At 35.1% G+C, this 27,810-nt stretch overlaps 1 protein-coding gene across 1 annotated transcript in view; it reads right to left on the bottom strand.

Moving 5' to 3' along the window:
• Positions 1-27,810, bottom strand: part of LOC126758295 (GAS2-like protein pickled eggs) — a 171,690-nt gene that overhangs the window by 13,553 nt on the left and 130,327 nt on the right. Inside the window, 3 exon segments of the mRNA XM_050472516.1 lie at positions 5,096-5,376; positions 5,563-5,681; positions 8,792-8,988. Of these exon segments, the coding sequence (XP_050328473.1) occupies positions 5,096-5,376; positions 5,563-5,681; positions 8,792-8,988 (597 nt within the window).

The following is a 27,810-nucleotide window of genomic DNA, read 5'->3' as shown; positions in this document are numbered from 1 at the left end:
GGAAGAAAAAAGCTTACGCAAAATTTCAAAACGATTTTCGTCACATTGATCATTTATATAGGGTCTCTGACGTTTGCTTCTAGGTGTTACAAATTCCATTGCAAACCCTTTTCAGGTTACAATGTTTATTTGAAAAAATCTTGGGATTATTTGTTATTGCAAATAATATGTGTTTCCAAAATATTTCCATACATTTGTGCAGCTCCACATATAGGTGACTACTTTACTTCCAGACTTGGGTACATAGCCGTACATATATAAGTAAAAACACCAATGACCAGCGGTTAGTAAGGCATCATGCCTCTCAGTCAATTGGGAACAAAACCACAACCACATTATGGCAACATAACATTTTACGCTTTTTCCATGCGCAAAGCGTTTTTTGTTTGGCGAAATTGCGCACGCGCAACTGACTCACAAAACGTGACCACGAAACGCTGTAAAATGTGAAAATGCAAAAGAAGCGAAATAAGTGAAATAAGCGACAACTTCTGTAGCCCTGTGAAAATCAATAAAATCAAACCGCCAATGAATGTCGCCTCAAGTACTTTTCCGTACTTCTTCAATTGGTTGCTTGCTTTAATTTACTAGTAACGTTTTCCGCTCAAAAACCAACTGCTTTTTTAGCTTGTGGATATCACTGAAAAACCATTAATATGTAATCATGCATTTCCTTGGGGTATCGGAAATTCTTTTATATGTAAATATGGCATGAGCGGAGACGAAAATATGGACAAGAGGGAGATGATGTGTTTGTTTGTTTGGTATAAAGTTATTTTCAAATAAAGCAACAGCGTTATGCAAGATGCCTTGTTAAGGGGTTACATTGGTTTACGGGTTTAAAAAAATTGAATTATGTTTTTTGTCTTATTAAATTCTACAACACCTCTAGAATATTGTTCTAAATTTTCAAGTTGTTCCGAGTAATATTTTCGGAGATACGGCCTTAAGAACTTATGTGCTCGAGGCTAGCTAGGCTAAGAACGCCGTCTTTAAGCGCGTTTTTCTCGAAACTGTGTTTTTGATGGCAAGATTTCTCAAGAACTACTTAACTGATCATGAAATTATATACAGGTCTTTGAGATATAATTCTCAAATACTTGGACGAAGGATTTTTTTCGATTTCGACTATTTGAAAAAAGAAAAATGTCGCGAATTTTTTTTCATACCAAAAATCCAATTTCCATTTTTTTTCCTTCGTCCAAGTTCTAAGTTAAGGTTTTAACTGAAATACGTATTTTTTCACTTTAGATGAGCCTGTAAAGAGTTATCCTGTCAACGCTGGCGCGTCGTTTTTCCGAGGGGCCACTGGAAATGGCGTCGCAATGGTCGAGTTTAAAATATTTTTTTTTTCCAAAAATTTCAGAATTTTTTTGTTAATAGCGTATGTTTGTACTAATAAAATATTTCATTTTTTATATGAGAAAAAAATTGTTGAAAAATGGCTGCTTTTCTACCCGAGGAAACCCATGTAACCCCTTAAAAAAACTTAGAACGGTGTGTAAAATAAGAAATTATGAATATGGTTTCTGTTAGAAAAAAGATCGAGGTACGACTATAACGAGATTGATTGATTGATAAGATTATTTATGTTTACAATGATTATTTCATTATTTCTAGGAATGTCTACTGAAAGATTCGCAAACCCTTCTCAAACCTTACAAAAGAGTTTAAATGAAAAAAAGCTGAAACTAAAACTGGCATTATAAAAACTCAGTACAATAGAGGCGCTTATGCCGTTACTCAATGGGCTTCTCTTGACTCACAACAACAAAGTTGGCATTATCAAAGAAGAAAATTCAGGAGGGTCATAGTGGCATAGACTTGAGTCGAAATAAACGGTAGAAAAATCAATCGATGGTGAGCTGTATACATATATTGTAGATATGTTTGCATAAGAGTTCAGCCAATGCAAAAATTGTAGAACCGATTTCAGGCACAAGGTATATGAATAGCTATCAAAAAATTTGAGACGATAGCTAAAAAGGATCAATAAATAACGAGAAGTGTTTGCTAGAATAGTTGGTACTCGAAACAAAAAATGTCTAAAAACAGAATTTCGGCAAGTTTTTGAACGTACACTTATATCGTCTACAAATAGGGATGACGTGAGTTCGACAGCTTGTGGCGGCCATAATTGTTTACTGATTTATGTCAAATTTTGTCAATGTGTTCAATAAGGTTTGCCATTTAAACATGTCACGTTTCACGCTTTGCTTCAACCCTTGGAAATTGTCCAAGATGCTCCGAAAAATTCACGCTCATCGAAAAGTCATCTTCACAGATGAAGCTAAGGTATAATAGTTTCGTCAACTAACAAAATTGTCTCTATTGGGGTGAGTATTTTCTCGTGTGGTTCAGCAAATGCATTTGCATCTCCAAAACTTGCAGTTTGATGTGGGTTGTGGCGGCATTTTCACGCCTTTTTTCTTTTGAAATGAGCCAAGAAATGCCGTTACCATCAATAGCGATTTTTTTCCGGAATTTGATGGAATCGACTCTATCATCGAATCACCTCTATTTCCAACATGATGGTGCATTTCTTTATATTTCGCGTCTAAACATGGACACAATGGGTGCAAAGAAATAAAAAATATTTTTTGAAAATAAATATTAAAAAATAATTTTTGAAAATTATTAAAAAAAACTTGAATAGAATGGCCGCCAAGACCATGCGATCTAACGCATCTAGATTATTTACTCTGGTGGAAAGTTCTATCAAAAGTGTACGCCAATCTATCAGCAATACTCGAGGAGTTCGAAGACATTATTTAGCGCACCATATCCGAACTTCCAGCCGGTGTCCATCCTGACAACGAAAGTTTACGCCAGAGGGTTTAGATATGTAAACGTAATCGTGGTGGCCATTTGAATGACATTTTGTTCAAATCATAAATGGCAAAAAATTATCTGCATAACAAAAACAAAAACAGAGTCCAATATAATCAAATTTAAGTGTTTTATTTAATTTTAACATCACTGTTGTCGTTGTTCTTGTAACGGGTACCTAATCCCCGTTTGGATGGTAAGAATTAGTTGACGTCGAATTCATCCAACGGTAGGCCCAGGAAAGTGCTGTTTCGACGAGGTCGGATCAAAGGGAGAAGGGTGTCAGATGTGTAGGGTTAGCAGGGCATGCAAAGAGGTGGCTAAAGTCATGCGGGGACTCATTGCAAGCTGGTCATACGTTTGATACGTACGGATAAGTAGGAGTTTAAGCTATATGCAGAACGAAACTGCGTAAGGGTCACTCGTTTCTCGCGGCAACTCGAGCTTTTCGTCTGCAATGAGTGGCGGTTTGACTGCAAGTACACCACTGAAAGTCAGTGAAAATGTTAATGGCTCCACTGTAAATGGAGTGATGTTTTAACAACACCATTTTCTGTTGGTAGGCCCTATATGTATACAAATATAAATGTGTGTATTAGATTTAGTATGTAATAGGGGACAACCCTGAACAATTTTACAAAATTTTTGAATTCTCTTAACATTTCTTCTCTTTTTATACTCTCGCAACAAAGTTGCTAAGGAGAGTATTATAGTTTTGTTCACATAACGGTTGTTTGTAAGTCCTAAAACTAAAATGGTCAGATATAGAGTTATATATACCAAAGTGATCAGGGTGACGAGTAGAGTTGAAATCCGGATGTCTGTCTGTCCGTCCGTCCGTCCGTGCAAGCTGTAACTTGAGTAAAAATTGAGATATCATGATGAAACTTGGTACACGTATTTCTTGGCTCCATAAGAAGGTTAAGTTCGAAGATGGGCAAAATCAGCCCACTGCCACGCCCACAAAAAGGCGAAAACCAAAAACTTATAAAGTGTCATAACCAAGCCATAAATAAAGATATTAAAGTGAAATTTGGCACAAAGGATCGCATTAGGGAGGGGCATATTTGGACGTAATTTTTTTGGAAAAGTGGGCGTGGCCCCACCCCCTACTAAGTTTTTTGTACATATCTCGGAAACTACTATAGCTATGTCAACCAAACTCTATAGAGTCGTTTCCTTAACCAAATCGTAATAACCACCTCCCATACAATCGCTATGTTGAAAATCACTAAAAGTGCGTTAACCGACTAACAAAAAACGTCAGAAACACTAAATTTTACGGAAGAAATTGCAGAAGGAAGCTGCACCCAGGCTTTTTTTTAAAATTGAAAATGGGCGTGGCCTCGCCCACTTATGGACCAAAAACCATATCTCAGGAACTACTCCGCCGATTTCAATGAAATTCGGTATATAATATTTTCTTAACACCCTGATGACATGTACGAAATATAGGTGAAATCGGTTCACAACCACGCCTTCTTCATATAACGCTATTTTGAATTCCATCTGATGCCTTCTCTGTATAATACAATACATACATTAGGAAGCAATGATGATAGCGGAATTAAACTTTACACAAATACGGTATTTGAAAAATATGTAAATGTCGGATAATGAAATCTCGATTATCACTTTATCATGCGAGAGTATTAAATGTTCGGTGACACCCGAACTTAGCTCTTCCTTACTTGTTGTTTTTTGATTTTCGGGCTAAGTATGTGGCTGTTTCTAAATAACTTCACGGTGTAACTAACATAGCCTACATTACATAACGTTCACACGTAAAACGTAAATACTTCGAGTCAAGATGTAATCTGATGATTCAAACATTACGGTTATTCATAAACGCATAGGTATTTCCATGTAAACACATGCAAAGCAATTCACTTTGAAAACTTTTTGCAAAGCGCCATCGCGATATGGCAAAGTTAATGTCAGAAAATTTGTAATCATGTCATTTATCTGCTCACTTGTAATTAACTGTAAATTCATGTCAAATGCATTAAAGCGCTGCTTATGTAATACACCAATAATGTGCCCACATAAGTACACACGAGTAAGTATGTTGATATGCGTGCCACTTGACAGTTAAATGTAAATTTGTCAGATTTGGCAAATTCGGATTGAGGTTTGATGCACAAATTGTTAAAAAAAATCCAAAAAAATATAATTTTTATTATATCAAACTATTTAAAGGTGAAATGTACACGCATAACTTATACACCATAAATGCATGCTTAGGATTGGTGTATGTTTGACTCACCATCTCATCCAAACTCTTCAAATCGTTGGTGATAATTTGCGGTTGTGGGCCATACATCAGCATCGGGCTATTATCGTCGTCGTCCTCATTCTCCGAATCGCTGTCGAACATATCGGTTTCTGTGGCGACATTATCGGTATTGATGCCGATCTCGGTTTGTGTGCCAGTCGCATCGGCGTTGTCTGTTTGTGTGCCACACCCAATTCCATTCGCTTTGTTGTCGGCGGCGATTTCTCGATCGATTTGCCGCTCCATCTGCACCAGCATGGGTGCGAGCATACCTGTTAATTTAATACGTTGCAATTATTCACATATATACCATTCACATTTGCCAATCTATGTATGTATGTATGTATGTTTGTGTGTCAGTGTGTTTTTGCAAAATACACGCGTGACTAATATGCAAATTATGAAAAATGTAAATAAACTGAATATACTTGTACATAAGTGCTGTTGTTGTAACTCACCAAACTTAGCGCCGCGACGCGCCACTTCCAATAGACAAAGGATCACATGTTTCTCGTTCTTTCGCATTATCAAATCATCCGTTTCGAATAGTAGGCACTCGATTATTTTAAGGCTTTTCCTGAAAAAAAGACGCAAGAAACGGAGTTATAGAAGATAAGATCAGTAAGCAAATATGTGGTTTGAAATTATATTGATTAGGTTGTAAGTAATTTTTAAACAATACTATTTACTTTATTATTAAAATTTTCTCAGGTTCTTATCTTTTGGATATGACTACTACACTTTTTGGTAAAAAATTTGTCACTTTCTCTGTTTTTATTATGGTTAAGATACTCGTTACCAAAAAAGCAATACTGCATTATGAGTTCGCTAGCGTGGTCTTAACATATAGATATTAGGGTGATTTTTTTTTCTAACTATTAATTTTTTCAATCCCGTCACGAAATTTCCTTGGAAATATCCTAAACAAAATCACTGAAAATTTTAGCCTTTATAGAATTTTTATAGATGGTATGTAATAAATAATCTATGAAAATTCCATATATCCTTACTTAAAAACCCGAATATCTCCAGAAGTATTAATGATAGCGACTTTGCACTCAGACTTTTTTGTAGCAAATAAAATTTCCTGCAAGTTTGTCATGAACATTTTTTCTGTAGATCTTTTGTCATTTACGAGATATATACAGAAAAATGCGAATTTCATGGAAAAATCAGGTTTAATCAAGTCAAAGTGATGCCATAAAACACCTCTGATCTGTGGGAATTTAAAGATAAAAAATCACGATTGTACTAGTGTATAGTGTAGTGGAGAATTTTTACATGCCTTGGTCCAGTTCTTAATGTTAATATTAAGGGCTAAAATTTTCAGGGAATTTTTTTCAGGGTATTTCCAAGGAAATTTGAAAAAAATTAATAGTTAAAAAAACCACCCTAGTATATGTATATGTACATATATAGCATCATAAAATCTATATAAAAATATCATTGTCCGAAGAAAAACTTAGGAATACCAGAACGCTAAGTATTCTATAATAGATCAAGAACCTTTTGGGTAATCTTTAGCCCTAACAACTCTGACTTCCTAAATTCAGAATCGGGTAGAGACAACGAAGGGATTATAAAGGGCATAATTTTTCAAGAGCTACTGTTACCGAAAAAGAGTAGATCATGTTGCTAAAGAGTATACATAATTTTAATATTGTAAGCACGGAAAGTGTTTTGTAAATAAAGGATTTTTCAATAGAGACGCTACAAAAGTAGACTGATAGGGACAGCAAACGACGCCATATATTTTCGCTCTCTTTTGACATTTCTCTTCAGTAGGTAAAGATATACGATCCAACAACGAGTCGAAATTATTAAAAATTTACTACCGAAATTCGGAGTCAACTTTAAGAGCGCTACGTACAATTTAAGGTCGTCATGATCGTCCTGTCAGATTAACAAAAGAGTGTTTAGTGGAAAATTTAGAATCCACCGCGGCACAGTGGAAAATTTTCCCCTGCCAGTGAGACAAAGAAGTGTGCGTAGTGTCGAGGATATTACTGCCGCTAATGCATTAATTGAAGAAAACCCAAATCAGTCTCTCACACGTCGTTCTCAAGCGTTGGGCATCGCTGAGACGTTGTTATGGCGAACTTTGCGAAAAGTTCTTACAAAATCAAATTGACGCAAGCACTGAAGCCGCTTGATCACCAGAATCCTCGTATGTTCGTGATTTGGGCTGAGTAACAACTTGAAAATGATCCGAATTTTCATAGAAAAATCATCTGAATGGCTTCGACAATAAGCAAAATATGCGTTATTGGTCAGGCAGCAATCCACACGTACTCCATGAGTCACCAGTGTATCCCGAAAAAATTACGATTTATGGGCCGGCGGCGTCATTGGGCCGCACTTCTTCCGTGATGATCAACACCGGCACCTTGCTATGAATGGGAATCATTACCGCTCAATGATAACCGAATATTTTTGGCCCGAATTGTATGATATGACGGCACCACAAGCCACAAAGCCAATGTCACAATCGATTTATTGAAAACCAAGTTTGGTGAACGTGTTATCTCACGAAAAAGCTCAGTCAATTTGCCGCCTCGATCGTGCGATTTGACGCCGTTAAGACTATTTCCTGTGGGGCTACGTTAAGTCTATGGTCTATGCCAACAAGCCAGCGACGATTGATGAAATTGGGTTTAGCGTCTGGACTTTTGCAAGCGTGCCCGTGTTGGCCAAAAGAAATCGCTCTTATTGAAAAACCCGTTATATAGTAGGCAGAAACTATGACATTATATTTTATGTCTGATCAAAACCATTTCCTAACATACTTTAACAGTGTCAAAAGAGTTTGAAAATATCATGATAATATCAAATAATAAAGTTACAGTTATCTTTACAGCTCATGCCTGTAATGGTTCATAAAGTTCAAAGCTAAAGTGCTCATCATCAAAAGGTCTAGTTTCATTAGTTTTTACTACAGAATTTAGATTTGCGCACAAAAGCTTTTATACTCGTAACGCTATATAAAAAAAAACCTTGAACAAAATACTCTTTTTCAAAATTTTTGTTTTATTTTCCATAAAGAGCTTTTTTCCAAACTTTACCAAATACTGAGCTTTTGCATCCTTTCGTTTTCAATTATTAAGGCTGAATGAACCTTCATTATCTACATAATCTCTATGAAAAAATTATTATACAAAATTAGGACTTCATTATCAAAAGTATTATAACCTATTATAGTTATTAAAGCTCTTAGTATTCGACTAACCGACCGAATAGGGCATTATTCGAATAATATTATGCGATTTGCAGTATCCGGTTGGTCGTGAGTCGTCAACTATTCGACTTTGTCGACTATTCGAATCGTAAGCGTTCTACTTCTACATATTTTTGCTACGTACATATACATATACATATATGTATGTTATACGTTAATTAGTTAAGGTATAAGTTAATGAAGCTTTGCGCACTTTGGTTTTTCACAAATTCAAATCAGTAAAAAAGCAAAGTCTGCTTGGATTTCAAATAATTTTCATTTGTTCAAATACTCGCAACAGAGCAACTATTCGAATAATCGTAACAATGATCAGTTAATATTCGGCTACAATCCGGTTACAAACCGGATATTCAAATAATCGGTTTTCAGGTCATTTGAATTAAGAGCCCTAATATACATATATATATAAACTTATCTAATAATATAGTAACAAACAAATTTCGTATCCTTACCTGCACCAGGTTATAAAATTGGACACATTGTCGCGTGAAAAGAATGTTCCGCTTTTAGCTGCTGGCAAGTAATGTACATTACCCATGGCGAGAATGGGGCCGGCCGAGCCGGAAGTCATTGAGCGCGTCATCGATTTGTTGCGGGCCTGACGGCGAGCCAAGTAATCCTCAGCCGCTTGGCGTACATAGTTCGCGTGCTGCAACAACAAACAGAACAAATAAAATTATAGTTAATTTAAATCCATAATAAAAAGAGTTGAAAACCTTACACTAAATTTTACTAAAAAATAGAAAACTAAGCAACATTATATAATCAATTCTAGTACTACTTATGTGTATGTATGGATGTGTATGCAAGCGCATTCACTCGATAAACTCATTAGCGTAATCTTAATGCTGAAATCGAATCGCGAATGCGTTTGATGCCAAAAATACCAAAGAATTTGTGCTTGCGAATGCCGCATTTTTAGGTTGACACGCCGCGCTGCAATGCAAAACGAAAATACTATCACTTTCTAGTGCGGCGCTTGCACTTACTACAAATACGCATACAGTGTTCTCTGCTTCACGCATTTGGGATGAATTTATTTCTTTATTGGAATCAAACCGAGTAAAAGTTTCGGAGATATAGCCTGGAGAACTTGTGCGCTCGAGGCTAGCTAGACAAAGTGTGTGTAAGTCTTTAAACGCGTTTTTTTCGTAACTGTGTTTTTGAAGTCGTTTGACAAGAACTACTCAACCGCTCTCCATGAAATTCTACACAAGTATTTGAGATAGAATTCTTAAAGACTTGGATGAGGATTTTTTTTTCGTTGACAACTATTTGAAAAGAAATGTCGCGAAATTTTCACTGAAATTTTAATTTTTTCGTAAAAATATCAGCCAAAAATTCAATTTTCTTTTTTTCCTTTGTCCAAGTTCTAAGTTAAGGTTTTAACTAAAACACGTATTTTTTCACTTTGGCTGAGCCTTTAAATAGTTATGCTGCCAACGCGGGCGCATCATTTTTCCGAGGAACCACCAGAAATGGCGTCGCAATGGCCGAGTTTAAAATATTTTTTTCCAAAAATTTCAGAATTTCTTTGTAATAGTGTATGTTTGTAACAAACAATAAAAAATTCTAATTAAAATATTTCATTTTTTATATGAGAAAAAAATTGTTGGAAAAGGCTGTCACTATGATGTTAGAGGCTGGTTTGGTTGCCAAAACCGAAAATGATAGTAAAATTTCTTAAGAAGTGCGATTTTTTGTGTTGTAGTCAAAGGGTGTAGGGGTCAAACCACAACCATTTACAAAAATTATAACAACAAAGGTATGTGATGGAAAATTTTAAACTCAAATTCGTAATCAGGAAACCTCAAATAGAGCTCTCAGCACATCAGTCGCTACTACTACTGAATCTATTAACAATTGTCGGAGTTATTCTCTGAATGGATCCCGGTATAAGAAATACCAGGTCCTGAATATTTATGTATGGAGATGGTTCTTCAAATAACTTCTCAAAAATGCCATAATAAAATTTTACTCAGTTCATTAAATGTACATCTCAAACAGATTATATTTGTAGGTTAAAAGTCTTTTTGGACCTTTCCAATAGTAGGTGGTGGAGCACTGAATTACCCTTGATATCTAAAATAAACCTTTTGTGTTCTAATTAAATGGATAATACTGTATAAATATATAATTATATATCCACATTGCACTTTTCTATATACTTTTATATTTAGATATCAATTTCTAGTAGATAAGTGCATTCGCACAACTCTATAGGTACGAGTATCTGAAGAAACACACACTTGCGTTTATTTATTTGCGCGATTGTGCGTCAGATATTTGAAAAATCCCAAATAAACGGCTTAACTAAATATATGAGCATATAAATAAAGTCGTAAAAAATAGACAGTGTCGCGCGAATCACCGGCATCGGTGAATTGGATATTTGCCACTGCAATTGGCAAGTGTTGTGCGTTCCTCAGGCGGGGCTGATGACCAAGCGAACGACAGCAGCGGTAACAATGTAACGCATACGCAGCTCGGAGGTGAGTGTGACTCTTCGCGGATGCGGTCCATTTAAAATTGGGCACATTGTCGAATTATTGCAGACGAAATTGTTTTCATATTATCTACATCTAATAATGCGCGCACTCAAGTTTTTTATGCTACATTTTTATGAACTTAGCATTTGAGTGTGCATCTACAGCGTATATATCTATATATGTATGTATATGTTAAATTTTGTATGTGAAACATTCTCAATTTTCATGGTTAAAAAATTCAAGTATAATATTAGAATAGTAGTTGTGCCTGTTTTTTCTAAAAAACTAGGTTTTGTGTTGGTCAACATTTAAATGTTACTCATACGCGACGTATGTTCCGAATAATAACACAGGTAGACACATAATTTGTGACATGAAAATTCTTAGGCGTTACTAGTGCAGTTTGATACTCTGAAGTCAAATCTGAAAACAAAATTTTTCTATCACCCACAGATATTCTGTAACCTGCGGCTTTAGATCTTACAATACTACTGTGATCAAATTGAAAGGTGAATTAATTTGAATTAATTTATACTTCGCGTGCTTTTCGAAGCTGTAAATTTTTTTCTCCGTAAGTTGGTAGTACTGTTAGTGACAGTTATACTAAATTTCACCTCAAAATATTCATTAGTATTTGAGATATGCATCGTTTTGTGCGGCTCAAAGAGTGAATTCTTCGATGTTTACTATGTCTGAATTTATTGAACAAAGAAGGGCGATAATGCAACATCTCATACTACATTTTCCAATAATATCGTGCCGCAACTACTGTATTCGCCTGATTTATCTTTGTGTAACTTCTGGCTAATCAGCAAATTCACATGACTAGTCCAAGCAGTGGCTAGTACAGGACAAAAAAACGTTACCAGTGAACCTCTAGTTGTTCCCAAAAAGGTATTACTAACACCTTTGCATGTTAAATTGGGTTCAATGAAGAATTTTGTTAAGGCAGTGGACAGAAATGGAAGAGGATTCTTGTATCTGAAACAAAAATTTTCAAGAGTCAGTGAAGCAAAAATTAAGGAGGGGCATTTTTGTGGGTCTGCAAATAAGAGAACTAATGAAAGTTGAAACATTTGAGAAAATGCTCAATGAAACTGAAATTCGAGCCTAGAGTGTCTTAAAAGCGTTGTTAAAAATTTTCTTTTAAATGTGACAGCTGACAATTACAAAGAGTGAGTGAAGTGCTTACTGCATATAAAAATGGGTGGCAATATGTCCCTTAAAATTCACTTTCTGGATTCCCATCTGGATTTTCCGCGAAAATTTAGGGGCCGTAAGTGACGAGCATGGGGAACGGTTCCACCAAGACATTTCTGCTATAAAATATCGCCGAAAAACATCGACAGTAACATTTTAAGGTACTCTTTGGTTAAATTTTTGGTAATAATATAACAATAATATATCTATCGCTGTTTTTTTTTAATTGAAAATCCTCATGGCAAAAAACTATAGGTGATAGAAGAAATCTGTAGCTATTTTCTGCAGTTGTGGCAATTTTTACATAATAAACACTTTGTTCTGTTCATGTCACAAAAAACAAGTGGATTTTAGTTTACCAGTGTAATTACATTACACTAGTTAATAACCTAAAATGTTTAAAGATTTCAAAGTGTCTGTTGTTGCCTCTTTTCAAGCAATGTGACTGCATTTCTACCATGAAAATACCTTCCGATTTAGTTCAGAGTTAGTTTAATTTTTGGGGGACTTCAATTTTTGACGATTGAAAAATATCCGAAAAGCCTAACATCATATAGATGTTGCCTATGTGCAGCAAGTAAAATTTGTCTTATCATTCCATATTAAAGACTAGACAATGGCGTCATTCGTTTATTCTAAATTGGTTAAAAGTAAGGCTAGTGTCTGGTAGGAAATGAGGATCAGTGGAATATTTTCTGTCATCAAATAGGCAGACAATGCTCTTTCACGCCACTCTTGACACGCACAACTTCGAAATAGTCTACAATATTTTGCAACTAAGCCCTATAAATAACGAAATAAAAAGAGGTAGATGATCCTGATGATCGATCATATATAGTATATGATATAGATGCATAGAGAAGATGAGAACTGGAAAGATTTATCAACTCTTACGCATTACCAACATCGAATATCGTATGGAACGATGAGTTTGTGGTTAGGGTTCTGTTTCGAGTTAGGGCCTTATGTAGTGCATAAATAACTGGCGACCTACTGTGGACTGAGCCAATTTCGCTTAGTCGATTAGAGAGCCAATCAGAATAAGAATATTTACCCGAATCTTACATTAATCCCAAAGCTAAATAATTTAGATATGCTATATAGTATAGGAAAACAGTTTTTAGTACATTTCTTAAAAACAAAATATTTTGTATTATCTTTTTTATTTCCAGCATTTTTTCTTCTCACGCCAGTCACATGCAGTCACGCTCTAGTCAATCGAACAGGTTTAAGCACTCACGCACATACATATTTAGACAACGACATGCACGGAAAATGCATTTCTTATCAACAAACTGGCATGGAACTAAAATCGAAATATTAGTAATATTGACAAACCGTTGACAATACGACACCTTCATGCGCCCACGCCAAAAATAAAATGTTCATCAAAATATGTAAAGAAGTGAAAAAATGCAAATAATACAAATTCATCTGGGATTTAATGTGGTAATAATTTGTTGGCAAACACTTTCAATTTCAATTTGAATAGAAATTGAAATCTCAAACCACTCAAATGCAGCAAAAGTGTTGGACTGCTTTTAGGAAAACCGATTTATTTATTTACTGACTTAACAATTTGTGGGCGACGAGCTAAATTAAACCGCACTCCATCAATGCATTGAACTGTTGCTGTCTGTTGCAAATGCTCTGACAGCTACAACAATAGCAATGACAGCGGCGGTGGCAGCAACGAACGCCCCTTTTGGGCAGCTTAGCCGATTGGATTTCGGGCTTGAAAGTCAATGCTGGCCGCTGAGCGACATGACATGAAGTGAAGTGTGGAAACGTGCACATTCCGTCAGCGAGCCGATTAATAACATTATTATTAGATTTCCAATTGAAGATTGTAAAGAAATGCTAATGGAGTTACGAAAATTAAAACTCAAAACGCTCTACAGACTATTTGTAATATTTCAAGTAATTTTATTGCTGCGAAACTGTCACTTGAGAAGTGCGCAAGTTAAGCAATTCAATTATGTGGAAAGTGAAATTTTCGGGTCATCATTGCCCAGCTGACAAGTGATCAGTGTCGGTTATGCGCATGCGTAGAGTGGATTTCAAGAGTGTAGTAATTAGTGGAAGCATTGTGCACGAGATAGTTTGTATGTACATATGTATGTATATGAGAATGCTTAAAAATACCATAATTTAGTTAGTTGAGGAATATGTAGGTGTGAAATCTTTAAATGTTGATAATGATGAGTAGATAAGATATTATTTGAGGCAATGATATTACGACGAATGGTGGTGATTTTTTCCATTTGATGCGATGTGTTACAAAATGACGTGATATGTCGCAAGTTATGGAGCATAGGTTACAAAGTTTTGTCATTATGTAGTTATGGGTCTATAGATACGCTTTCGGTAAGATTTTATTTATATTTATTTTTTGTTAATTATTTATAAACAGTTGATTTGGTACTGCTGTGATTTGGTTTAACGAGTTTTGTTTTGATGTACGTTTCAGTAATATTGTGATTTGATTTGACGATATACGTTGGCATTTTGTTTTAATATGAACATATGATGTAATGATGTGATATAACATCATATAATGCCATCGACGTATTTAATTTGACATATTTATTTTGAATTGATGATGATTGATAGAAATTTATGTGATTTTAGATGATGTGGAATAAAAGTCAAATGTGATATTATGAGATATTATATAATATTATGTGAATTGGAAGGACATGATATGTCATTTCGGAGGAATAATATATAAACTTGTTGAGTTGAATTGATTAAATCATGTCATAGTTCGTTTTAAGATAAAGTTAGATCATCTACGATTAATGATAATGACGTGATCAAACATTTAAGATGACATTTTATGTAAAGCGATAAGAAACAATGTGATGTGATGTGATATGTGAAGATGTGATGATATGTCGATGTTATATAGAATGTGATGTGATGTGACATTTTATGTTAAAATGATATGATGTTAAGATGTTAAGATGTGATATGTCATGTCGCAGAAATAATATATAAACTTATTAATAACTAATATCAAACATATATTAGAAGTGATGTCATTAAATGAAGTGATGATATGATACAATATGATGTGTATTTTATGTTAAGATGTGATATAATATTATGTGACTTGATATGTCATGTCGGAGAAATAATATATAAACTTATTACTTGAGAATTGATTGTATTAGGAGTATCAAAAATACCATTAGAAGTCATGTGATGTCATTAAAAGGAGTGATGGTTCGTCTTAAGATATTTTAAGATGTGACGTTTAATGATAAGATGTGCTGTGATCTAACATTTTAAGATAACGATGTGATATGATATGATACGATTTGATGTGATGTGACATTTTATGTTAAGATGTGATGCGATATGATACAATATGATGTGATGTGACTTTTTGTGATAAGAAAATACTTTTTTTCGAATTAAGGTTTTTGATATTGCATGATATGACTTATTATAATACAATGACATTTTAAGTAGGATAGGATAGGATCTTATTATTAGTTGTGATGTGATATAAATTTATTTACTTTGGATAGAAATATGAAGGTTGTTTCAAATGAATTTCTATATTATGGCATGAATTGATATGATGATGTGATATTGATGATGTAAATTAACATGTGATGCGTTGAGATTTAACATGATACGGTAATGGTAACATTTTCAGTATTAGAGGTACTAATGCGGCTTGACTCCGTTTTGTCGACTTTTGACTTTTTCGCTTTCCATTAGTTGACAGTGTGACGCGATATGCACCATAGAAGAAGTACGTTCATAATTACATATACATATTATAATAAGTTCCTTCCAATATGATCTCGCAATTCAATTACTTTCACAATATGCTGCAATGGAAAAGCTTTCATGCAGTAATTTTTTAAGATGCTTGCAATCACAGGAAAATAAGTGCATTAAGTTCATTGCAAATTAGTTGCAACTATTCTCTACGCACAACAATAACAACAAGGCACCTGTGGCAATGCGCTGGAAATAATTACGTCAAAGAAATGCATATGTACCGCTTGTCAGCTGGTGGGTGTAGCATACTTACATACATACTATATATACTACTATATGCACATAAGTATATGAGACACAATTATGAACACACAGGTGGCATTTCTACAGTCATAAATAACTGTTATGGCATGCGAAAGTGCAGGAAGGCATTGTGTTAAAGAAAGTTTCCTACTCACAGCAAGTGCCACAATTACAACAGAAATGCAAGCAGACGCATATTTCGCATTTTTAATTTGTATTTTCATTTCTTGTTTGTTTGCTTGCTTGCTTGCCTCCTCCTCGCGCTGCTTCATTTTTACCTTTAATTGCTGGCAAACGGCAAACGGCAAAGCAGTGAAAAGTGTAGGAAGTTAGTTGCTGGCGCGCGGCATGATCACCCGACCAAGAAGTTAGCTCATAAACAACAACAACAAGTATATAATATATGTATGTATAAGCGTGTGTGTATGTTGAAGCTTAACTAGCATATGTACATTGCCGCTGCCACTGTTGTTGTTGCTGTTGCTGGCGCAGGCACAGGTAATTAGATTAGGTTAGGAGAGAATGTGTGTCAATAATGCGATGTTCGCTTTTAAGTGCAGCACATTTATGAATATTGCAAATGCATACAATTACAACAAATACATGCTACATACACATATGCATGCATATGCATGTGTGTGCACATGCCTGGCATTTGACAAAAGTATTATGTGTTGTGTTGTTGCGCTTATGTAATATGCTTAAAGCGCCAACTAAGTATGACAAGAAGCACATAATAATCATATGTATGCATGCGTGTATGTAAACGGCTCAATATGCACGTGAGTACGACGGTATGCGCTAAGTACGATTAACTGTTGGAACTTCCGTGAATTTCATTTTGCGCTTTGTCAGCTAAATGACGCCGCTAGGGGGTAATGACTTGTGAATATTCGCACCTTAAATGCCTTAATTACCTTCAAACGAATTTTGAACGATTAGTGAATTATGCACAGATATATGTATTATATACTCTACATATGTATTTACATATAACTGTATATTTATAGCAAACAATTCAAATTTCACTTTTCAAATTGTCACACTTTTGACAATATCTCACCCACATAATCTAAAGATAGACCATACAAACATACGTACATATGATACATATGTAGGTGGCTATTAAGTACACATTACGTACATACATACATTCATGTTTAACAGTTTATAATGATTTGTACACACATTCACACTCACTTGCGCATGCAAATGAGCATTGTTAATCCGTTATTTTCAACAACAATTTAATATTTGCCGCCTCTGTGCAAAGCCAGGTAATTTGTTTAATTAATTGAGCAAATAAATTCATTCCGTTATAATTTGCATACTCGGTTTGTACGTGTACGCAGATATTCATTACTTTTATGTACATATCTATGTATGTACTTGTGCCGATTTGACGGACAAATATGTTTAGTTCAAGGCGAGACGAATTTTGTGTCATATTATTAACTAAATAACTGTTAATCTCTTATAAGCTTTTCTCTGACTCATGTAGAAGTAATTCATCGTTTCGAAAAATATGAAAATACATACAACATTTATATATATTACTTTTAATCATTACTGTTTTCCAAGTATAAAATTCAAAAATAACTTTACTTAAGGGCCCACAGTCTACTACTTAACACTACTCAACAGTTCTGAAAGAAAAATTTGCGACCGATGACAGTAAACTAGTGTTGTCGGTGATTTTGATTTTGCAAATTTTCTAATACCCTTAATATCTAGCCTATCTTCAGGAGGACCTCCAAAGAAATGTTTCTGGCGTTGAAGAATATGCGTCTGCCTAAAATTATCGCAAATACAAAAATTAAAAAAAAAATATTATTTCTATAGATGAATACAGGAATGGGTGGATGAATGGAGGATGGAACCATGTGTAGAAGTTCACGCAGTGGTCAGAAACGATTCCTTTACATATGGCTCACGCAACACACGACTTCCGGTCTTAGACCAAGTATTCTCTCGTTAGCTGAAAAACACCCGTTTGTAGGCGAGCTAAAGTGAGAAAGCCAGGGTTGTGCGCTGGGTTTGAGACCCGCCACGTAAAACACACTTCCAGTGAAAAGAAAAAAACAGTCTCGGTTGAGAGATCTCCTTTTTGATGACGACCCTGTAAACGTGTTAAGGATTAGATTTAAGGGGATATGTATCAAATATCATGTATATAATTGAATATATAAGCCGCTGCTCAGTTTTTGGATGTCCACGTTAGAAATGACATCACCGCTGTCCAGAAATGCGATGGATGGGACAAGGACTGAGGCGAGGACTAGGTTCTTGTGGGATTTGCTACAGCGGCTATATAAAGGAACGTAAGTTCAGTGTGGGATTCGTATGTATGTTTTTGAGACTCCGTCGGCACCTATGGACTTCATTACTCATAAGGGAGGATGAACGTTTCCCAAAATTTTGATCATAACTGATGTTCTTCAATATATCGCTGATTTTGTTAAAAAGTCTGTCATGGAAGAGAAGGACGATCTAACTAAAAATGTATTCTATGAGTGCTTGGAGCGCACCTATGAAAGCTGCCCCGCCACTATGTCAAAATGGTGCTTGGTGACTTTAACGTCAGGGTGGACAAAAAAGATATCTTTGGCACAATGGTCGATAAATTCAGCCATGAATGATGAAACATAACCAAATAACACGTGGATCAATAAGTCCCGAGACTGACGCATAGATGGTGTTGCTAACAAAAGTTCCGTATGATTTTTAATAAGTACCAACCTTCAAAAGATAGCTGTCAAAATTTCATGTCATTCTGATGTTTGGTTCATGAGTTACAGGGATTTAAGTGACGCTTGTCTTGATATTCTCAAAACAATGGATTCGAAACAGTTTCATGTGTTGATTTATCATTGCTTTTTGATGAAGAAAAACACAGTGCAAGCTCAGCAATGGCTTGAAAAGTGCTACGGGAAATCTGCTCCATCAAAAACAACCATTTATCGATGGTATGCTGACTTTAAACGTGGTCGTACAGACACTGAAGATGCTGAACGCTCTGGCTGGCCAAATGAGGCAATCACACCGGAAACTATCAAAAAAGTCCACCAAATCGTTCTTGAAAACCGTAAATTGAAATTGCGTGAAATAGCTAACACCTTAAAGATATCACACGGCAGTGTGTACACTATTTTGCATGAACATTTGTCTATGACACGGTGGATCAAAGACGACAACGTGTCGTTGAATCTGAGCGCTGTTTGAGCGGCTTCGAATTGCTTCCGCACCCACCATATTCACCGGATCTGGCCCCCAGCGACTACAACCTGTTTGCAGACCTCAAAAAAATGCTCCAGGGAAAGAGATTCTACTCCAACGAGGAAGTCATCGCCGAAACGAACGCTTATTTCGAAACCAAAGATAAATCGTTCTATAAGAAAGGTATTGAAATGTTAGAGAAGCGCTGGACTGATTGTGTTGCTCTCCTTCAAGAGCATATGTTAATGAATAAAGTCGAGTTTTGCCAAAAAAAAAAAATGGAATGAATTTCATAACTGATCTGAATCCTACCTATGTATATAAGGAGTAAGCCTTATGTATTTTAGTAAAAGAGTTGAATGTTTTTATAGTAAGTTCGACTTTGATGACACCTATTGCGTTTTAATTGTGCATTGTGATTAAAAAAGTGAGCCTTAAAACGATCGATTTTTTATACAAAAGTCCTCGTTAAGACGAGAGCTTAGCAAGCACTTCAGCGCATTCAGAGGCCAAAAATAGGATACTGCACAGTCATCACATCTTAATTGCTCGTTCAATTTCACTTGAATAAGGTCAGTTCAGTCTTAAGAGCATACCAGACGCGCTATATAACTATATTAATGCATATATGTATGTATGTATGTATGTGATTCAATGAGAAAAAGTACTAAGCACTCGACGAAAATTATTACTGCCTGGCGCACATAATTTAATTTAAGTGCATAAGAATGGCCGCTTTTACATACATTTCAATGCAAATGTGTGTGTATTTGTGTAAGTAAAATAAATATATACATACATAGCTAGGTGAATGGATGCGCCAGTCGCTGCAACTTGCAACTCGCTTCAGGTGTGCGTCTGTGTTTGTGTGCGGTTTGTTAATAACAATATCGGAAAAGGCGGTAGTGCTCATTAAATTAGGTAACCTAAATATGTCTGGCACATAATCTAATGAAGCCAACAAAGTTGTTGGAAAATGCAACTACAATAACACTTGCATTGTTTATAATAGGGTAGGCATGCACACATACATACATACATATATACAGAAATATGGTACTTATGAACGAAATGATGATGTTGTGCGTCGCTCAGGTGGGCGAATAAGAAGAAGCTGCACTGCAAAATGCAAGGCGATGTGTTTACACAATCAAATATATTATATAAACAAATGCATAATTCAATAGACTCAAAGGTATTCAAAGTGCAGACAACGCTGGGGGCATATGTAAATGGGAATGTTATATGTATGTATGTATGTAAGTAATGTGTAATAATAATACTGAAACAACTACATATAAGTTATGAACAGAAAAAATGCAGTGATTTCCTACATTCAAAATATACTAGGGTGAACCAAAAGTATGTAAAATATTCATAAAGTATGTTTAAAATATACTAGGGTGAGCTAAAAATATTGTAATTTTGGTAGGGTTGCACATTTTTTCATAAAAAAAATTAGGAGTGAAAAATTGAAAATCCAAAAAAAGTTTGAATTAAAAATTGAAAAAAAACGCAAGCGCGAAAAAATTTAAACAAAATTTTTTTTTTGTTTTAAACTTGAGATTTGAAAAAAAATAAAAAAAAAAAAATTTCAATTCGAAATTTGGGATTAACAAAAATTTTAAAAAATTTTTTAACTTTCAGGATTTAAAAAAAAAAAAACAATAATTCAAATTTAATTTTATAGTGCACTTATATCTGATGTTTACTTATCTCATAATTTAATTACAGTCATCTTCGTTGCGTCATTTCGCTTGTCATTTTGGACGCTGCTATTTTCTTAATGAAATTGAACTTAAATGCAACAACAAAGTTAGCAAGTTGAGTTCGATATGTGATATCTCATTGGCATAACCGACTTCTTCAATGCTACCAACTTTTGTTTTACAGATTTTAGACCAGTTTTATTATTGTGAATGCCTGCAAAATATTTTTCGACGAGAAAAAAGTATTTCTCCACCAAACAAAGAAACGCAACACAATTGCGCATGCGTCAGATCGTATGATTACACTGCCTGTATTGTCTGTCTGCTATAACATCTGACATAGCGTGTTCGATTCACTACTCTCCAACGCTCCCGTAATCGTATACAAACAATAAATGCACCTCTGCGTCTAAATCATTTAGCGGCTACTTTTGAAGCATTTTCCTAACAACTTTTAGGATTACCCTCGTATATATATCGATAAACCTATACATCAAACTTTTATATAACTCTTATTATGCAGCTTAAAGGATTTATCACAATTGCTAAAATGCAAAGCTCTATAAATTAATTTGCTTAATTACATATTTATGTTAATATTTATTGCTACCATATGGTGGCTCGTGCCTCGAAGGCAAACGCAGGCGCTAAATGAAAAAAATCACGATTGGCTGCCGCACAAATTTCAAGTGATATATGTTTTCAGGTGTAAATATATAATAAATGACATATATATGCATGTATATATTTATGGCTGCAGATTTCGACGTCGCGGAAATTCCCACTTCGACCCATTTGAACACTTGTCGGCACGCCAGCTAATAGATTTCGCTGGCCTTAATATACCTAATACAGCCGCAGCCGCATTGATTGATGGATTAACAGCCGTGAATTTAACTTAAAAATACACTTTCTAGTTTATTTGATCAAACTCTGCGGCATGTGTAGATATGTTTGTGCGACTCCCAGCTCGCTTCAACAAAAACTGAAAAGTGCCCTAATACCCGGAGGCAGTTTTTGCTAATACCAAACACTTCTTCAATGTCACGGAGTTGGCGCTTCAATTCAGAAATGCTAGCGATTAAAGACTTACAAGCATGTCTATTATGTGACCCAACAACGAAATATGCTTATTTAACTACAACGGCCGAGTATTGGCTGCTCTTAAATCTTTCTCTGCGCTCGTACGGTAAATTCAAGTGGGCTTTCATTGGGTTCAAACGTCATCTATAAGCATCGCCGGCGGTTTGCTGACAGTTCCTGCTTCTCTAACTATATTTTTAGCATTTATTTGTTAAGATTAAGTATGTGGCTATGTGTTTGGGTTTGAGTTCTTTGTGACTTTCATTCATGCCATTTTTGTCGCTTGGCGCCCAGCCGTTGACCGCGGCGTTGCTCACTCATTGGCAATGCGAATGCGTGAATTCATAACAACATGGCAGCAAATATGTATGTATATTTGTGTGTGTTTGTAGGTACTCTTATTTGTATGCGAAGCTATAGATTTGCTCCAATTTATTTATCTTCTTTTAGAAAATCTACACCGTCCGATCTGCTGCTCTAACAGTTACATATGTATGTACATACATAGGTACCTATGATTGCATATATGTATGTTTGCGTGTGTATTTATTGCTGTTTTGGCTTTGTTGCCAACATTCGAACAAACAATAAATATTTGTTGTTGATTTTAGATTTTTTAACCGACATTCACATTGTTTGTTTTTGTTGCCTCTTACCTACGTTTGCTTCTTGTGTTTTGTGTTGTTGTTTTTGCACTTTTTACGCTTGTTGTGGCCTCGATTTGCGTTACAAGTTCACCCACATTCGCCAGTTGGTGGCAACCTGGCTGCTTGGTTGTTGTATGCTGCGCTCGCGATCGCGCAATTCGAATCGAAATTGGTCATATTTTATAAAAATTATATTGCTTAAGCATTTGCTTAACTCAACCAAATAAAAGTAACTGAATTAGTTATGAATTATGCGCAAGCGGACACACTTACGTATCTACGCTTATAGTTAAAACAGATAATTAAAAAAATATTCAAAAAATTATTTTTCTAAATCAAAAACTTATATAAATATTTTAAAGTGATTTATTTAAGTTTGATACTAGAAATTTATACTACAAGTATAACGGAACAAGCAGGGAAGATGTGTACATCAGGTGCAGACTGAAACTAGATTATGCTAATAAAAAAGCCGTTATAGCGTGGTGTGGAAATTCAAAAGTAAAGAATTGAGTCAAATCTTTTTACAAATTGCATTTAAAAAACACATAAATTTTTATTGCTTTTGAGGAATTTTGGTTTTATTTTTAATTATACCCTGAACAGGGTATATTAAGTTTGTTACGAAGTTTGTAACACCCAGAAACGTCGGAGACCCTATAAAGTATATATGTATATGTATAAAGGATCAGTATGTTGAGCTGAGTCGATTTAGCCATGTCCGTCTGTCTGTCCGTCTGTCTGTATATATTCGAAGTATAGTCCCTCAGTTTTTAGATATCGTTTTGAAATTTTGCAACCGTCATTTTCTCTTCAAGAAGCTGCTCATTTGTCGAAATTGCAGATATTGGACCACTGTCATACAAACTGAACGATCGGAATCAAGTTCTTGTATGGAAAACTTTTGCATTTGACAATGTACCTTCATAAAAGTTGGCACAGGTTATTTTCTAGATTTATTTTAATTATTTGGTGGAGAATTATAAAATTTTAATAGCTAATCCAAAAAATTATTCTACCATATATGTATGTACTTATCCGAGCATCTTGAGAAAATGTTGCCACCTCTTCAAAAACTAAAATCCAGATTTATCAGTAATTGAAATGCGACCACTATGGTACATTAATAATTCTAAAGTTTTAGGGGCTCAAGGTTTATTAAATAATATATTCCAATAATAACTGAGTACCAGGTGGCACCAAACATCCACTAGGAGTGATCTACATCGTCTTCGTCGATACTAGTCGATGTATATACATCCACGAAGGACATCATGACAAAAATCCACGATTGCGGAAGCAAATCATCTTCTTTGGTGGATTGGACCGACGTGCATTCCGCAAGACGTGGCCTCCGAAATGAGTACACCTACTTTAACGGAGGAGCAGGAACACCTCTCCATTGCTGAATCTCGTGTGGTTTCTATCTTCTTTTTTAGAGCTGATTACCAGTGGATTATGACAACCACGAAAGACAAAAGGTTAACAAATTTCCCAACAGGGAGTTTTGAGTTATCTATCTGAAATTTAGCACAAGTATTTTTCTTCCAAGAAGCTGCATACCGAAACCGATATGCTATACATATATGTACATAGCTGCAATATAAACTGGTCGATCGAAATCAAGTTCTTGAAAGGAATCTTTTGTATTTGGGAAGCGTATTATAGGTATACAGCTTCGTTGCAACCTTGTTTTATTTGTGTTTAAAGTTTGTAAATAATTTTAAAGTTTAAAGCTTCCACATATTCATACAATAATGTACCGTTTGAATTGTTTCATTAAAATATCATATAAAAGTGTCTTAAACAAAAAGTGCTAAAAATCAAAATACAATTAAAACGACTATTTTGTTTCAAGATTTGGCAATCATTGCGAAAATATTGTGTTATGCATACTTGTAGATATTGTGCAAACATACGCGTTTAAACCGTTAAGCATACACTGACGTATTTTGCCAAAAATGAACTAAAGTCAATAATATTCATTTCCAAGGAAATATACGAAAAGCTTCACGCACACGTTGACTACAAGAAATTTCATATGCATACATATGTATCTGCACATACACATCTACATACATACATACATATGTGTATCGGCATAGTAAGTAGATAGGCATTTATGAAGAAGATGCCCGTTAAATAGGAAACGTGACGGTTGTACAGTTTTGTTTACGTTTTCAATTTGCCATCGCTTTAATGCTAATTTTTCGCGTATTTACCTTTTTCCATTGGCCTTTTGTGGTTTGGCAATTTGTCTTGTAAATTAGTTGCGGTCCGATTTTACAAGGTAAAATGCCTAGAAATAAGCGTGGGAATAAAACGACGTGGACTCTTTAATATACGCACATATGCAGCTTCGTGAGTATGTACATATGTATGTACATGTGTATGTGTGGTAGAAAACGTTATTGAAACCATGTAAGATAGTTTGCAGATTGCACTTGGCTGTCGACCAAAAGACTACAATGACACTTTGTGTGAACTACTCAATTTAGTGCAGCACGTCCTTCTTTATTGGCAATTATACGTATGCGGATACATATGTATAATATATGTATGTATGTATGTATGTATGTATATGTCGTGGGTACGCATAAATAATTAATGCCAGTTTTTCTTTTCAAGCATATGTAATACTGTGGGCAGAAAATAGTAAGACTTTTTAATTTAAATTTCGCCCGAAAACCCATCCGTCGTCGAGTATTTTTTTTTTTGTAGGTTGGTATGACTGTCAGTGACATCTGTGCCAAATGTCACATCAAAATAATCATTAGGGTTTAGTATACGCATAGCTTTCTGAAGTACATAAAGTGCATTCGGCGATTTTTGCGATAAGTGAACAACAAAGAAATTCCATTAAATTTTGTGTACGAAATCAAATTTCTAATAGCGAAACTTTAAGAATGTTAGAAGAGACCTTCGGTGATAATTGTTTACACGAGCAAGTGTTTTTGATTGGTACAAATTATTCAAAGAGGGTCGAGAACTCGTTGTTGACGAACCACGAGCAGGAAGGCCATCGACGTCAACGGATCAACTTGTTAAGAAAATAACGGAATTGGCGCTTGAGAATCGACGATTAACAGTCAGAGATCTTACTGACATCGTTGGAATATTGGAAGGGTCAGTGAAAACCATTTTGAAAGATCATTGGGGCCTAAGAAAGGTGAAACCATGATTAGTTCCAAAATCACGTAATTTTTTCGAAAAACAGCGCCGCGTTAACGTCTGTGAAACAATGCTTTCCAACTGCCAGGCTGTCATGAATTGTATTATAACTGGCGACGAGTCTTGGATCTATGCTTACGACCTGGAAACAGACGATCAATCAGCCGAATATTGTGGTAAAGCTAAGCCGTAGCCGAAAAACCACGTCAAAGCAGATCAGAACTCAAGGTTATGTTAACAGTTTTTTCAATTATCGAGTTGTGGTGCACTCCGAATTCCTTCCGACCGGCCAAACTGTTAACAAGGAATACTATTCGAGTGTTATACGTCGTTTGCGCAAAGCTATTCGTAAAAAAAGGCCGGTATTTAGGACCCATTATTCTTGGCTTTGTCACCACGATAATGCACCATCGCATATTGCATTCATTCTTCGTGAGTTTTTCATCAAATTTTCAACCAATATTGTGCCGCGACCACCGTATTCGCCTGCTTTAACGCCGTGTTGCTTCTGGCTATTCAGCAAACTCAAACGACCGCTTCGGGGAAAGCGTTTTGAGTCAATTGAAGACATTAAACGTGAATCGCTATGCGCATTGCAGGCTATTCCGGAAAATAACTTTAACTATTTCGAGAATTGGAAAAAAAGTTGGCACAAATGTATTGAGGACAAGTGGGATTATTTTGAGGAGGACGACATAGATTTTGAGGAATAAATTAAAAATTTTAAAATTATGACCAAAGTCGTTCTATTTTTTTCCTCATAGAGTATATCTTCATTTTTTTTTAAAACTGTTTTGAGCTTACCAGAAATACTTCTTTCAAAAACTTTTTGTTGAACTTACCTGCAATGAGAGAGAAAATATTAAATATTAGTAAAGTTTTAGATATTTTTATAGTAATAAATATATAATATCAAATAAATACATATCTCAATATTTATATACTACTACCATTATGTAGATAAGTAAATGAGGATTGTACCGCGAGCTAAGGTCTATTGTGTCTATATTACTACTATCAATGGAGTTTGTGTTCCGAAATCGTAATAACAGAAATTTTTGATTGGTGAGTGTGGACAACATATGCATATATGTAGTCACCTGCACAGCCATTACACCTCTTCACTTCTGTGACAAAGGGTTTAAAACTAGGGCAAAAGTGTGTCAGAAGGTTTTTAGAAGCCTTAACAGCAATATTCTGGTTCAAAGCTGCATGATTATTGGTCGTCTGGGAGTCCAGATTTGAATTCATTGAACTATGGTTTGTGGCCAGAGGTGAGTATGGTCTGTCGAACACACCATATGCCCCACATTTGGAGATTCTCAAAAAGAGAGCTTGGGTGAAAACAAAAGCTGACCATTTCGCATAAAATTTTGTAAATCGCTAATTTTATATGTATGTACAAGTATGTTATGTATAATAATTTTTTTTCATTGAGTTATAAAATTCATAAGAAATAAAAAAATTTCCCAAAAATAATCAAATTTTAACTGTTAATATCTTTTAAACGTTTGGGTTTACGAAAAAATCATAGTAGACCTTTTTTGTAGAGCATTCAATTTCCCACAAAATCTAAGAAACAAGATATTTTTTCAAGTAGTTGGAAGCGAGATATAAATTTTTTTATCTGATAATAAGAAAAAATAGAAAACTGTATGTAGGAGGACCTTCCCGTTACAATTAAAAACTCATGTTTGGAGAGGCTTTCTTAGAGGTGTGTAGGAACCTATTTTTCCGAGTACGAAACGAAAAAAAAAAAATTTTTTTTTTTTTGAATCACTCTAGTGTGTATGTTTGCTGCCAAATAATTTTCCATTTTAGCCGCTATTTATAGTAAACTTATTGCGGCACGAAAATAATATTATGTAAATAATTATTCGCCGTTTAGGCCTTTTATTGCACTATTTATAAGTAC

This window comes from Bactrocera neohumeralis, chromosome 5 (assembly GCF_024586455.1).
Source record: "Bactrocera neohumeralis isolate Rockhampton chromosome 5, APGP_CSIRO_Bneo_wtdbg2-racon-allhic-juicebox.fasta_v2, whole genome shotgun sequence".
Lineage (NCBI taxonomy): Eukaryota > Metazoa > Arthropoda > Insecta > Diptera > Tephritidae > Bactrocera > Bactrocera neohumeralis.
Note: the sequence above shows the minus strand (reverse complement) of the source record. Positions and strands in the feature narration are given on the sequence as shown.